Here is a 14,364-nt window from a genome sequence, read left to right as displayed (position 1 = left end):
TTGAAATATTTGGTAAGTTTAAATAAGTCATCATGAGTTCTTAAATAATTAGCAGTTAAAATATTTAATAGCTGTCATATGTGAAAGCTTTAAAGTCATTAATGGTTTAAAAGATCATCACTATAATTAAAATACAGAAAAGTAGAAAAAGACTGAACTGGTTCTGTCTTTTTTTTTTTTTAATCTTTTTCTTTCACATGTATTTTTAGGAAAACTTTTCAAGTACTATAACAAAATCTAGTTGCTAAGGTTATGAAATAGCAAGTCCTTTGAGATCTGCAATAACCACCATTTTATTAGAATATTAATTTATATATTAAAATTCTGCTAGATACTGGTATATACTTTGACAATTTAGATTGGTTAATATTTCTACTATAGTCATTTGCTCTGAATAGCCTTTTTCCCCACACATACTAGAAATATTAGACAGGTCTAAGTTTTAAAAATTTTGCTGTCATTGGAAAAAGGAATTATGTGGCTTCTGAAATACAGTGAACATTTAGTAGAATTTTTTGAGTTTTCCCAATTTTTCTTCTGTCTTCATTTTTTGTTTTAAATTTCCTTTGTCTTTTACATTTATATGATATGTTGTATAATATGAAATTACACATTTGGGGGCCAAAAACCTTAGCTTCAAACCTAACTGATGGTTCTGCAATTTAGAATAAAAGTTGATAAAATTTCCCAGGAAAATATTCTACTTTTTCAGTGCTTAAAAGTAAGTTAAAAATGTTACCATTTGTTCATTTTATGTCTCTGCCTTCTCATATGACATCCTTTAGTAACAGAAACCCAATGATTTTCATTTATCTTCTAAAAATATATGAATGCTCAAAATGGTTTTCTAGATTAATAAAATATACATAGTAAGAAAACAAGAAATTTTTAAAACCTTTAATATCATCTAGGTTTACATGAGAGCATTAATACTTTCTTACTGTAGCCTCATATTGATCAGACTAACTCTTCTATATTATGGCAACTGTGAGAAGTTTTGGGGAGGTGGGGAAACATCTCATTCTCATTTTAAATGAATAATTCCACTGCATACTTTGTGTGATGTCTATAAACCATCAGAGAGCAAGAAATCAGAATAGTTTGTTAATGTCCCTAAACTACAAAAAGGAGACATAAAACCTTGACATCACAGGAGGATGTATTTTATTGTCAACAGCATGTTTTATTTAGAATATGATTACAGGTTTCAGAGCCTTATTTCAAGCTTTACCTCCATCTCTTCTCTGAATTTTATATTATAACTGCAAGCAAAAGAAAACAAGGTTCAGATTGTAGCTTACTTTGGGTGTTTATCTTTTTATTCAGTATTAGAAAAATTTAGGAGCTCCATGTACTAGAACTATGATTTACAGTTACGTTTATCAATTGTTGTCATGAATAAGCTGATCTTTATAATTTATTAATATGTAGTATGAGTCAAGAGAAAAAGTGGACCATTAAAAAATTAATACTTATAATGTCTACTTTTGGGAGATTACATATATAGTCATATATATAAATATATAAACATTTGAATAAATTGATTGCTAGGTGATTTAGGAGGGCTACTCTAAATCCAGTTGTCATTATAAGGTGCACCCACACCATCATTATTTATAATGTAGGACAACCAACATTTAAGTGGCTTTCTTTCTCCAGTTCATAGCCATCACTGTGTTGGTAACAGCTGAGTATTTGTGAGGGAAGCAGAATGCTGAATCAAATGATTAGTGCAGGACAGAGAGCCCATCCATTTCTAGGAAGAAGCAAACTCTAGAAAAATCGCAGTTGAGGATCAGCAAAGACCATTGCTCGTACAAGTTTTGTTCTACCTTCTTTCCCATCACTCTGTCCCTGAAGCTCCAGGCTATTTGGAAATGTTATCACGCTTCAGAAATTCAGATTTGCTTGAATCTGTGACTGCGAGACTTGAGGTACATTTCTATCTTCACAGATTCGGTCTAAGAGAATGGAAACTGGAATTGCATTTGTAAAAAAATAAATAAATAAAAAGGAAAACCTTTTCATTTCATATGTTCATTTCATTTGTTACTGTTCATTTCATTTGTTACTGTTTTTATATTTTCCCTTTGATGCAGAAATAAGAAATGGAAACTTAAAAGCCATTCTAGGGCTGTTTTTCAGTTTGTCTCGCTACAAGCAGCAACAACACCATCAGCAACAGTATTACCAGTCTCTGGTGGAGCTTCAGCAGCGAGTCAGCCACCCCTCCCCTCAGGCAGAAGCCAGTCAGGCCAAAACCCAACAAGATATGCAGTCCAGGTAAGGACAGGAAGCAGGGCATGTGTGTAAAATTAACTTGTCTGGATATAAATTGTTGTTGTTGTTTTTTTTTAACAACTTAATGTTTGTGAGATTGGAAAACATATTTATGTAGTCTCATCAGTGTTATGTAATTTGACCGATGTTGTAGAAATTAAGACCACTTTTTCTTTTGGTTGGATGAGCAGCCTTTATTAATTTAAGGTGAAATATTGGTGTTTATTTTCTAAAGATGATTGTGGTTTGTATCAAAGTGTGTGAAATGTCTTTCTTGTGAGTGACGTGGCACAATTGTTTCCTTCTGCAGATTATTTAGAATGTGCTATTGAGTATGTGTCCATCTGACTTGAGTCTGTTGGTGCATCATAGACACAGCCTGGGGTGGGGTGCTGACAAATCATGGCAACTTCCTTCCCTCTGCCCTTAGTGCTGTTTTCCAATTTGGAATTCTATCAGTCAGGGTTCAACCAGAGAAGCAGAACCGGGAAGGGATTAAGAGATTTATTGTGAAGAATTGGTTTACATGATCGTGGGGACTTGCTAGGCAAGTCTGAAATCCTAAAGGCAGCCCAGCAGAAAGGGCAGGCTGAAACTCTCTCAGCATGAGCCAAAACTTTTATAATCAGGTAGAATTTCTTCTCTCAAGGAAGCCTCCATCTTGCCTTTAAGACCTTTCAAGTGGGGAATCAGACCTACCCAGATTATCTAGGATAAGCTCCCTTACTAAAAGTCAGCTGCTGTGGACTTTAACCACATCCACAAAATACTTTCTCAGCAGCACCTAGATTAGTGTTTGATTGAACAAGTGGGACCCAATAAACCTAGCTAAGTTGACACATCAAAAAATGATCACAGAATGAAATGAAGTTAACAAGTTTCATGCATGCTGCTCATTTGTTCCTCACCAATGACCAGGATATTGGGTCATTTGCTCTATTGTGTAAATAGCTGATTGTTTTTCCTTCGGAGGGAGAATGTTCAATATGCAAATACTCATCATCTTTAAGAGTATATATACATATCAAACAGATGTAAATATTTAACTTTTTCCATCTTAAGAAGGCAATCCTGAAACCTAGTAACACTCAGTTTACCCTGAGTTTGTTTTTGGTATTTAGTATTGACTCACAAAGTTAGAGTAAAATTCCAAATTACATTCACATACCACCTTCCCCCCCAACCACTTATTGTCAAATATTCAACAGTTCAGAAATCCTCTTCTCTTTCATCTGTCAACCAGCCCTTTCTTCATATTAAGCAATACTTCTTTTCTCTGTATGACCATGTAAACTCTATTTGCTTTGGCGGATTTGACTCACTAATGAATTATTAAGTCCGTAAAGAAAAACTGTAATTTTATCAAAAATATAGGGTATACTACATAGTTCAGGGAGTGATAAAAGATGTTTCTCATTACTCAGTAATGCAGATATGGTTTTGTTCTGAAAGCTCTTCCTGGCTTTTTGTGATGTAAGTGAAATTGTACAGAAGTCAAAGTGAAAAAATTCTCTACAGGGGAAGTTCTTTGGATTTCTTTAAGAATGGGGGGGAGGAAATAGCTTTTTTAATTATTTATTTATTATTTGGGGGAGATGGTTGGTAGAAAGAGATCTAGATTTTGAAAACTGCCAGAAATAATATTTCCTAAAGTTTGGTTTAAGTTATTTGAATGGACAAGAAGCAAGAATAGTAGCTGAAAAAACATAGGAAGTTAAGTGGTATTGTACAAAATATGTTAACTCTGGAAGTGATACGGAGTATCATTTGTCTTTACTTTACCTCATTCTATTTCTGTATCTGCCATGTGGAATTTCTTGCCCAGAATTTCTCAGTGGTTATGACCCTTCTGGGGAGATTGTTTTTCTCATTCTTGCTAGATATGCATGGCTGTTATGGAACGATATTTTATTTAAAAATATAAAGCCCTATGTAGTAGGCATGGTAATTTTATACCTTCTTCGGAAGGTTTTGAAAAGTATTCTTTTCACCAGTGTCCTTTAAGACTGAGGTAGACTCTTAAAGAATTTTTCTTGTGATAAATTTAATTACTTTTAATTGCTTTGTAGACTGATAATGAATAGCCCTAGTTGGGCTCCATGCTGTGTGTGGAACCTGCTTAAGATTCTCTTTCTCGGGGTGCCTGGGTGGCTCAGTCGTTGAGCGTCTGCCTTTGGCTCCGGTCATGATCTAGGGGTCCTGGGATCGAGCCCCGCATCGGGCTCCCTGCTCAGCCGGGAGCCTGCTTCTCCCTCTCCAACTCCCCCTGCTTGTGTTCCCTCTCTGGCTGTCTCTCTCTCTGTCAAATAAATAAAATCTTTAAAAAAAAAAAAAGATTCCCTTTCTCCCTCTCCCTCTGCACCCCCCCCCATCATGTGTGTGTACACGTGCACTCTCTCCCTCTAAACTGAAGGAAGGAAGGAAGGAAGGATGGATGGATGGATGGGTAAGGAAGGAAGGGAGGAAAGAAGGGAGGGAGGAAGGAAGAAAGAAACTTAAAAAAAAATAGATTAAAGGCCCTTTCTTCAACCAACTGGGAAAATGTGAAAAATGTTTTAATATAAAGTGATAAAAATCTTTTTTAGGAGTTGAAATCATAGTTATTTTTTCTAAGTATTAACTAGGAGATGGGGAAGTATTATTTCTTATTCTAGAAAACAAAGTAGAAATGAATGCTGTATTTTCCAACTCAAAATTCATTTGATTAGTAAATATGGTTTGAGCATTCAGGGTATTTCTGCTCATCATACTTTTCCATGTGTTGAGTTTTGACAATGAAAGTTCTAGTTGACATCAAAGGTAACAGGGAGTTTAATTTCACCAAAATCTTACACAATGCCTGGCACATGAGACCAACCAACAGTGAGCAGAATGCATGTCATGAATGGATAATTTTCCTGAGAATATCAGGTAAATCATTATAGTGAAAGAAAATTATGTAATGAAAATTCATTTTTCTTGTGTACCACTCAGTTATATATGAGGTGTAATCATGATGGTATTTGAAAAAGATGATGATTTTTATTGGCTAAAAGCTTTACTTGAGAGGTTTTTCCTTAAAATGTAGACCTTTTAGCTTAATTGTTGTCCAGACTATTAAATAACTTTCCTTCCTGTTATTAAATAGTGAATTTTACCAACTCACAAATAGTGATTATTGAATTGCATGACAAATATTTTTATGTTTTATAAAAAGAAAACATGTAGAAAAGAAAAGAAATTGACTATAAAGGTAGAGGCAGGTAAGAAATTGCGTAGGGCATAGAAACATGAAAGGCAGTGATGTCGATAAGTCTATAATAACAGCTATTTTGAGAATTTAGGAGATTATGATTTCCACAGATGATCATTTGCCCTTCTGCTTTTCATTTGTAGGAGAAAATCAAATATGCGTCCACTTGCAGTTTAGATGAACTTGCTCAGTTAGGACTTGCAAGTCAAATAGCAAAATCTGTGGACACATGTTCTTTGAGTGACTTGTCCATTCCCTCTGCAGCCCCTTGCCAAGGTTCCCGTGACCCCTGCCACACACATTGCTCTTGGAACCCTCTTCCCATTAAGGATATTTGCCTTTCTCTTTTCCAGGAAACATCATTTCCTTCTGGGGGATTCACTCAGAAACTGGGACGGTTTACAGCTTTTCAGCCTGGGGTTATAAATCTTGCAAAGTGTATAAGGAAGTTTAATTTAAGATGACAGGAAGGCTCTGGTAACTTAAGCCCTTATGAACCTGGCTTCAATTAGTTTCTTAACTCAGCTCTGTGTTGTGGCCTATAGTGTGCTCTTCAAAAAAGTCAGTGAATCAATTAAACTTTAAACAAAACAAAACACAAAGGACATTTATGAATTTTTTTTAAAGCAGGACTTTTTCTTTCCTAGAGAGAAATAATTGAAGGGAAAGAAATTACCCTTCAATTTTTGCCTGATTTAGGAAACCAACAGGGCGTAATATTAAAAGAGCGTATATACACAATATACACACTTTGCTTATATTCTGTGCTTTTATTTCACCATTTAAAAAGCTTGACAACTACTCATACTTCTGTTGTTATAGATGAAGCAGCATCTATATGGTCTTGGTTATTTCAGAGTCAGGCAGACATGGGTTTAAAGTCTGCTTGCCAGTTCCCAGTGGTGCGGCTTTGGGCAAATGATTTTAACCTGTTCGAGTATCAGAGTTGTAACCTCTACTATTGGAATGGAGATAACTTCCTCAAGAGGGTATTGAGAAGACCTCAGAGAGTAATTCATGTATAAAGTGCCCCCATAGTAAAACACTTAGCATGTAATAGACACTCATCCCAGCTACTTTCACTTTACCTTCCACCCCCTTTAAGATCATGTCACATGTATAATGAAATATACTGACCCATGTTAGAAACCTCAAATCAGCCTCATCCCTGGTCCCTCCCTTCTCTCTTTCTCTGATCAGTTTTGTCCATTCCACTTCTAACTTTTATTAAATATATAAAAGTAATGCAAAATAATAATGTCCTCATTATTAAAAGTAACAGCCTAATGCTCAGACCTTTTCGTGCCCGGTCTAGGTACACAGAGGTAACCCCTTTAATTATTTTAGTAGTATTACTTATTTCCTTTATTAGTTATTACCATGTAGCCAAATAAAATACTTCTGCCTCTAGTTTTTATTCATTAATTTGATCATTATCTTTTGGTTCATACACTCCCCATCTCTCCCATCCCCCATTAATGTATTCAACAAATATTGATTAAGCACTTAGTATGTTCTAGGCACTCTTCCAGGCACTAGAGATATAGTTGAGGACAAAAGAGATTAAGGAATTCTTGCCCTCTTGAAGCTTCCATCCTAGTGATGGGAGACAATAAAATATTAAAATATGTATCACTAACTGGACAGCTGATGGTGGAGAAAAATAAACCAGAAAAGAAGGAAACACAATGTGTAGAAGCCATATTCCTGCAAATTTAAATAGGGTTCTGAGAAAGTCCTCAGTCTGATGATCTTGAGGAGAGGAGGTGAGAGAACTAGCGGTTGTGGTTATCTTGTGGGAGAGAATTTCAGGCTGTTGGAGACAAGAGCTGAGACCTTGAGTGTGGAGCCTGTCTGGTTTATTTTAAGAAGAGGAAATACCACAGTTGGGATGGATCAGAGGGAAGGAGGCAGGAGAAGAGTAGGATTAATTCAGACCAAGAGCAGGGAGACACTAATATGACCCTGTTGCTATTACAAGGATGTTGGATTTTACTCCAGGAGGGTTGGGAAGTTACCATATACCATAGGAGGAACATAAACAGGTATAAAAAATCAAGGGGTCACTCTGGCTGCTCTTTTGGGAATAGATTGTAGTGGGGAAAATGTGAAAACAAGGAGTCATGGAGAAAAACTTGGAGTACCATACAGAAAGCAGAGAGAGGAAGGTCAGTTTGAAATATATTTTGAAGGCAATATCAGTAGAATTAGCTGCCAGACTTGCTGTGGGATTGGTAAACAGAGAGGAGACTCTTCTTTGGCAAGATGATGTTTCCATTTACTGAAAAGGGAAAGAATGTGGGAAGAGCGGGTTTGGTATGGAGAAGGTCAAATATTTACTTACAGACATGTCAATTTTATGATGTCTACTAGGTATATCCAAGTGGAAAGACTAAGAAGGCAATGGGAATTGCAAGACTGGAGTTGAAGGGACAGGTGAAGGCTATAGACAAAAATTCTCAAGATACAAGCATATAGAAATAATAAAAACTATAAGACTAGAGATGATAAAGTCACCAAAAATCTGTGTATAGATAGGGAGAAGAAGATGAGGACTTGGGTCAGGAGCCCACCTGTGTTGAGACAATGGATGATAGCAAGAACTCCTAGAGGAAACTCAAAAAAGGACAGCCTGTAGAGTCAGAAGAAAACCAGAACTTGTTTGCCTGGAGAGCAAGTGAAGGAAGAGTTCTAAGGAGAAGGGGGAGAGCAATAATAATTTATATGTAGCCTCAGTTACCATTCTAAGTACTTTATATACATATTCTTTCATTCCTCACAGCAACCCTATGAGATAGGTATCATTAGTAATCCTGGTTTTCAAATTTAAAACAAAACAAAACAAAACAAAAAACAAACTGGAAATGGAAATGCCAGTTAGATTGCATGAAGTTTCCTGGTGACTAATCTGTAAATTTAATCCAGGCGATCTGGCTACAGAGTTTGTGTTTCTAACCATTATCTACCAACCTTCAGGACTTAACTGCATCAAATGTTGCACATAAGTAGGGTGCACACTGAGGTCTGACTTATGGATTTCATACTGGAGACTTTGATGAGAGCTACTCCAGTGGAGTAGTTGCTGTGGTAACTTGATTAGAATCTGTTCACTGGAAAACGGGAGAGAGAAATTAGAGGTGGTCAGTGGTATATGGACAGGTCTTTCTAGGAGTGCTACTAACATAGTTAAATTTCACTCTTTTTAGTTCTTTTATTGGTTAACTTTGTAACTTTATATAATGAAATGACATCTTTGTTTCTTTCTCAGTCAACTGTAGAATATCTCTTGGCATTCTGTATTATAAAATATGGCTATTAGCATTTCTGTTTCTCCCCCCCGCCCCCTGTCCACTAACAATTTCCAACCTCTGTCATCTGCATTTTTTAAAAATTAAGCTTCATATGATTTACATTCTATTTTGTACGGATTGATTCCAAAAGCTTTCAAACCAATGGAGTGTTTACATAATGGCTATTAGAAATATGTTCTGCAGAATCAGGACATCTACTATGATTCTTTCCTGTTCAAGGCCTTTCTTGAATGTCTATTGAAAGTTGATATTTGTTTGAATGCAATCATTCAATGATGCTTTAGAGGGATCAGTCCAGGTATATTGAGGAACCTGTCTATACCAGCATCATTTTTCTGGGATTATTCAGTTATTGTAGTTAAAATTGCTTCTTGTTTGTTTGGATGGTTAATGAATTGGTTTGTTTATGTCTGGTCATAGAGTGGTCATTGGTAGTGACTGAGAGGGATATTTGATTAATCTCCTTTTTATAGTCCCTTCATTTTATCTGCAATTTCCCAGTCCAGCTTCCCTCCTTATTCTTCTAGACTGAAATCTTCCTCCATGTGTACACTAGGATGAAACTTCTCTTCCTATGTGTTCTCCATTAACTCTACTCCATTTATTTTCAGTTTTTCAAAGTCTGTTGAAGTCTCTTGTCTATTGATGTCTCTTGTCCTCTATCCTGTTATTCTTGCTATTGTGAACTTAAACCTTAATTATTCCCTTTCAACATGTTAATGGCATCACATTAGGGAAAAGAGAATAATGTGAATTTGTCTCAGAAGGCATGGGCAGAATCATTTTTGGTTCTGTTAACTTCCTTTTCTTCTTTAAAAAAAAAAAAAGCAATTAACTGAACCTAATTTCTCCAAGTAGAAAATAAAAACATCATAATTATACTCTATCTTTTTAATGGAATTGGGAGAATATATTATCCATTTTAAGGTATTTGACTACTAATTTAGAAGTTAAGACTTGTGCTTTTTGACATAAATGTCTATGTAAAACAATGGTTAGTGTTTCATAATTTGTCTTAAAACAACCAAAATGTGATTTGTGTATCATTACAATGATTCAGGAGACTAATACATTTTATGAATATTGTCTCCCAAGCACTAGACATTGTTGGGCTCTATTTAGTTTTGTATTGATGGTGCACTTTCTTCTCAAATAGAGCACTGACAATGTAGACTTGATTTTTATACCTCCAATCTTATGCCATATGAAATTACTTTATATTAATCTGTTTTCCACTAAAGACTGCATTCCACTTACTGACTTAACAATAGAAAATGCAACTGTTACATTAACTATAATAATCATGTCAGTATGACCACTGAACTATTTTCTTGTGGTCAGAGCTACATAGAAAACCAAATAATAATCAGGGGATGACAGGGTGAGCACAGAATTGGATTTTGGGGACTTGTAACATTTCTGCAGCTGAGATAGTCTCACCTATGAGACTTTAACCGTTAGTCTAGGGTCTCTCTTCATCATAAAGCACACTGTCAACATTTGCCTCTTAGCATTCTATTTCCTGAGCTTCCACTTCTGACGACCCCCACAGTCTGTCCCTTTCTGATTGACTTCTCAGTCTGAAAAGATGTGTAAACAAAATCAGCCTTCCCTTCCTGACAGACTCTAGGCCAAAGCTCACCATCAGAGATGTTTTGAGACCCCAGCCACTCCTTATTAACACAAAACTGAATGCATTGATGATTACATTTGCTTTGCAGTAAATAGAGAATAGTCCAATTATAAGGACTCTATAAAATAGATTTTTCATAGACCTTCAAACACTGTATAGACATGCATTTATGTAATTATTTTATAAGTATAATAATTAAAGGCCATTTTCAGGAACATGTGTACTAAGAAATAGTTGTTAACATATTTTGTGCTTACTATAACACTTCTTGTCTTTAGAAGTACTAAATAATTTGGACTTTTCACTAATCAGGATAGTCTTTACCAAAGCTTGTTTAAATTTTTAGCTTAACAAAACAGCTTTGTCTACTGGTATTCAGGGTTCAGGTGTGGTATGTATGTATGTATGTATGTATGTATTTATTTGGTGGTTGCATTAAAATGATCTTTTGGAATGGAGCACTCAATTTATTGTGATACAATTTTACTCAGAAAATTATAAATTGAAAACAATCCATGGAGCAGTGTAATGCTTTGAGCTATGTGTAAGTAAAAGCATTGTTAGAAAATTTCATTTATGGTAAGATTGTGAGAGAAATATGAGCCTGGTTTCCTGAGTTGCCCTTTATCTTGAAGTTCTGCATTCCTAAAAGAGCATGAGACTTTGATGCAGTAATATCTTACGCAGGCATCTCCCTCTTTAGTTACTGTTTTGAGATCCCACGAAAACAGACCATGCAGGTGGCCTTATTAACTGTCAGATGAAATTTAAGATAACACAGAGGTTATAATATATTTACATACCATATTTCACTAATGGGATAAGTTATCACAGTAACCTGTCTCACATATAATCAGGATGATATTTCAGCCACCCAGCTACTAAAAAGAAACACATGTGGATGAAAGCTAAGTTTCTGACTCATTTATGGATTAGGCAATAACTGTTTTCAGTGAAGTCTCAGCAAAATTTAAGTATAGGGACTGAGTACTTTTATCACATACTCGGATGCACATATTGCTGTTGTGAAACATCTTAAATATTTTTGAAGGAACATATTTGATTTTGAGGTGCAAAACATATTTTTGCAGAAGCGGTTGAACACCTCCCTCTTTCTTAGAGCTATTAGATGCCAGTTATCTTTTTATAACATTGCACAAGGATCCCACAAAGGGGAAAATCTTTACATTCAAGGAAGAATTTGGTTCAGAGAATTCTTTGGATCTTAATTCTGAATGTATGATTTTATATCTACTCTTAGCAATTATAGGATATACAAGGAAATATATTTCAATCTATCTCAGTCTTAAAATGTTAGTGGATGTGCTTTACTATCTTTAAAACTTGTTATTTTGTTGTATTTGTTATTTTGTCTAAACATCTTTTAAGACTTTCTTCCCATATACTTAAGTATAGTATGTGTTGGGTAACCTCTTCCTAATTTTCTCTGAAACTATTTTCAGTGTATTTGGGAAGAGATAATTTCTACCTTTTTAACATGGTACCAATAAAAGTACAATTGAGATGTATAAATTGTCCACATAGCCAAGAAATTTTTTACCTCCTATTTTGTGATTTCTTTGTATTCCTCCTTGGTTCCTTGAGAATAGTGCTGTTAAAAGGACAAATGTGATGTTATGATGAAGCATGTTTTCGTCTTTCTTTGGGAATCAAAAGTACTAAATGTCTGACTGTAGAGGGATTCTGTGTAGGGATTTCTACTCATAACATGTTTGTGTGACTCTAATACTTACTGGTAAATGGACAAGAGAAGAATGAAGGGTGTTCTAAATAATTTCCTATTACAATTTCTTAATTTAGATGAGGAGTTAAAAGAACCTACATAGACGAAAAATTGCCTTTAGATTCTATCTTGTTCTGATAAACATAGTTTATTCAATTATACTTGTATTAAGTACATACACTTTAAGAATAACTATTTTGTGCCTCATTTTTTATGTTTTGATGAGTCAATCACTGTGCAGTCAATGAGTACCATATGGAAATGAAATGACATATTTTAATGAAAGACTATATTGTTCCTAATGATTCTTCATATATTACATTAGAGCCCAGTGTTGTTTTTCATCAGTGATTTGAAAGTTCAGCTGTGACCTTTCAACAAATAAAGGTCCAGCCCCCACTGTGTGCCAAGAATTATGCTAGATGTTTGGTTGAGATATGGTGGTGTTTTTACCATTCAAATTGCTGACAATGTAATAGAAGACCTAGATACTTAAACAGATAGTTCAATCAGGTATGCTAACTAATCCAACAGAGTTACCCAGTGACCGCAGTTAGAGGAAAGAGCCTAGATGAGGGCACTGATGAATTAAATGCCATTTACATTCAGGAAATTCTAAGTATTTGGACAAGGAAAAAGCGTAAGTACAAGTGCGTTCTGAGTATCCATTGCTGGTTCAAAAAAATATCCCAGATATAGTTGTGCAAAACAATTACCATTTGATTTTACTCATGGATTTTGTGAGCCTCAGAGTCAGACAGGGCCCAGCTGGAAATGGCTTGTCTCTGTGTTTGGGACTTCCACAGGGGAGGGTGGAGCGGCTGAGGTGTCACAAACTTCTGGGAGGCAAAATATGTATGGCTAGAGAATCCATTGACATGGTGACTTTTTCACTCAATGTGTCTGGCAGCTTAGCTGGAATAGCGACTACACAAAGCTTCTCCAACATGGCAGTCACAAGAACATTGTCCTTCTTACATGGTGACCTACTGGTTGATGGGATGACAAGCCCACCCAGATTCAAGGAGAGTATGAGTGGAACAAAGATTTCACCTCTTAATGAAAGGAGTGTTAAGGAATTTATGATAGCTCTATGTTTAAATTGCCACAGGGTATTATGAGAGATAAGACTAGAGAAGTAGGCCAAGGTCAATTTATGGAGGCTTTGGATGTTATGTCTAGGAGCTGGGACTCATTTCTTGAACATAAAGGACAATTGTCTTGGAGATTTTTTTAGCAGAAGAAAAATGATGCCATTTATAACTTAGGAACACAACCTTGGTGACAGGGTAGAGGAAAGATGTGCTTTGGGGAGAGGAGTGGGAAGGGCACTGCAGCTAAAATGGTTGGAAAGTGAACAGTGTAACATTAATAGGCATGAGGTACTGACTAGGAAAATGGACTTGGGAACTGTTCGGGGATAAGGGTGAAAGAAAACATTACATTTGTTTTGTTTTTATTTATTTATTTTTTTGACTCATTGGATAGTGATATATTTCAGGAAGAAAAACATGATGTAATAGTGGAAACAGATGAAAAGAAGGAGGTGGAGAGAAAAAAGTTCACCTTTGGCCTTCATGAATTTGATATTTCAATGGGACTTCTAAATGGTGGTGTCTTGTGTGTGGCTCTGGAGCCCAGGAGAGAGGTCAGGGCCAGAGATATGGACATGGGAACATTGTTTAACCCTGTTTTTTTAATTGAAACAATAGAAGTGGAAGAGATTACTCAGGAAAAAGTATAAAGCTGAGCAAAAAAGGGAGGTCTCAGAGCAAAACTCTGGCAACCACACTTATGGGTAAAGTGAGTGAACAAGAGAATGTTCCTTTTGTTTGTTTTGCAATATATTCGGAGTTATGGTAGCTTGTTTGGTATTCTTCAGGAAGAATACCGAAGAATACCAAATTGTTTTTGTTGTTGTTGAGGAATGCCTCATTTTTTGAGACATTTTATCCTTGTCTTTCAAATTAGTTGTGAAATCTAGAGTACAAATCTAAAATAAAACTCTGGTTGAAATATTAAAGTAAATATACTATATTTTATAAGCATATAAAAATATATACATTTTATACATTATATTATACAACAAAAACATTCATTAAAATCTGTATTTGAGACACTTTTTGGATTATGTACAGAGTTGAGAATTACAGGTTCTGAAACT

General features: G+C 35.4%; 1 protein-coding gene across 2 annotated transcripts in view; it reads left to right on the top strand.

The window, feature by feature from the left end:
* NAV3 (neuron navigator 3) overlaps positions 1 to 14,364 on the top strand; it is a 347,818-nt gene that overhangs the window by 127,636 nt on the left and 205,818 nt on the right. For both annotated transcript variants that reach the window (XM_021678554.1, XM_021678552.1), the window contains exon 5: positions 2,100 to 2,283. In XM_021678554.1, the coding sequence (XP_021534229.1) occupies positions 2,100 to 2,283 (184 nt within the window). The remainder of the gene's footprint in view (positions 1 to 2,099; positions 2,284 to 14,364) is intronic.

This window comes from Neomonachus schauinslandi, chromosome 5 (assembly GCF_002201575.2).
Source record: "Neomonachus schauinslandi chromosome 5, ASM220157v2, whole genome shotgun sequence".
Classification (NCBI taxonomy): Eukaryota; Metazoa; Chordata; class Mammalia; order Carnivora; family Phocidae; genus Neomonachus; species Neomonachus schauinslandi.
Note: the sequence above shows the minus strand (reverse complement) of the source record. Positions and strands in the feature narration are given on the sequence as shown.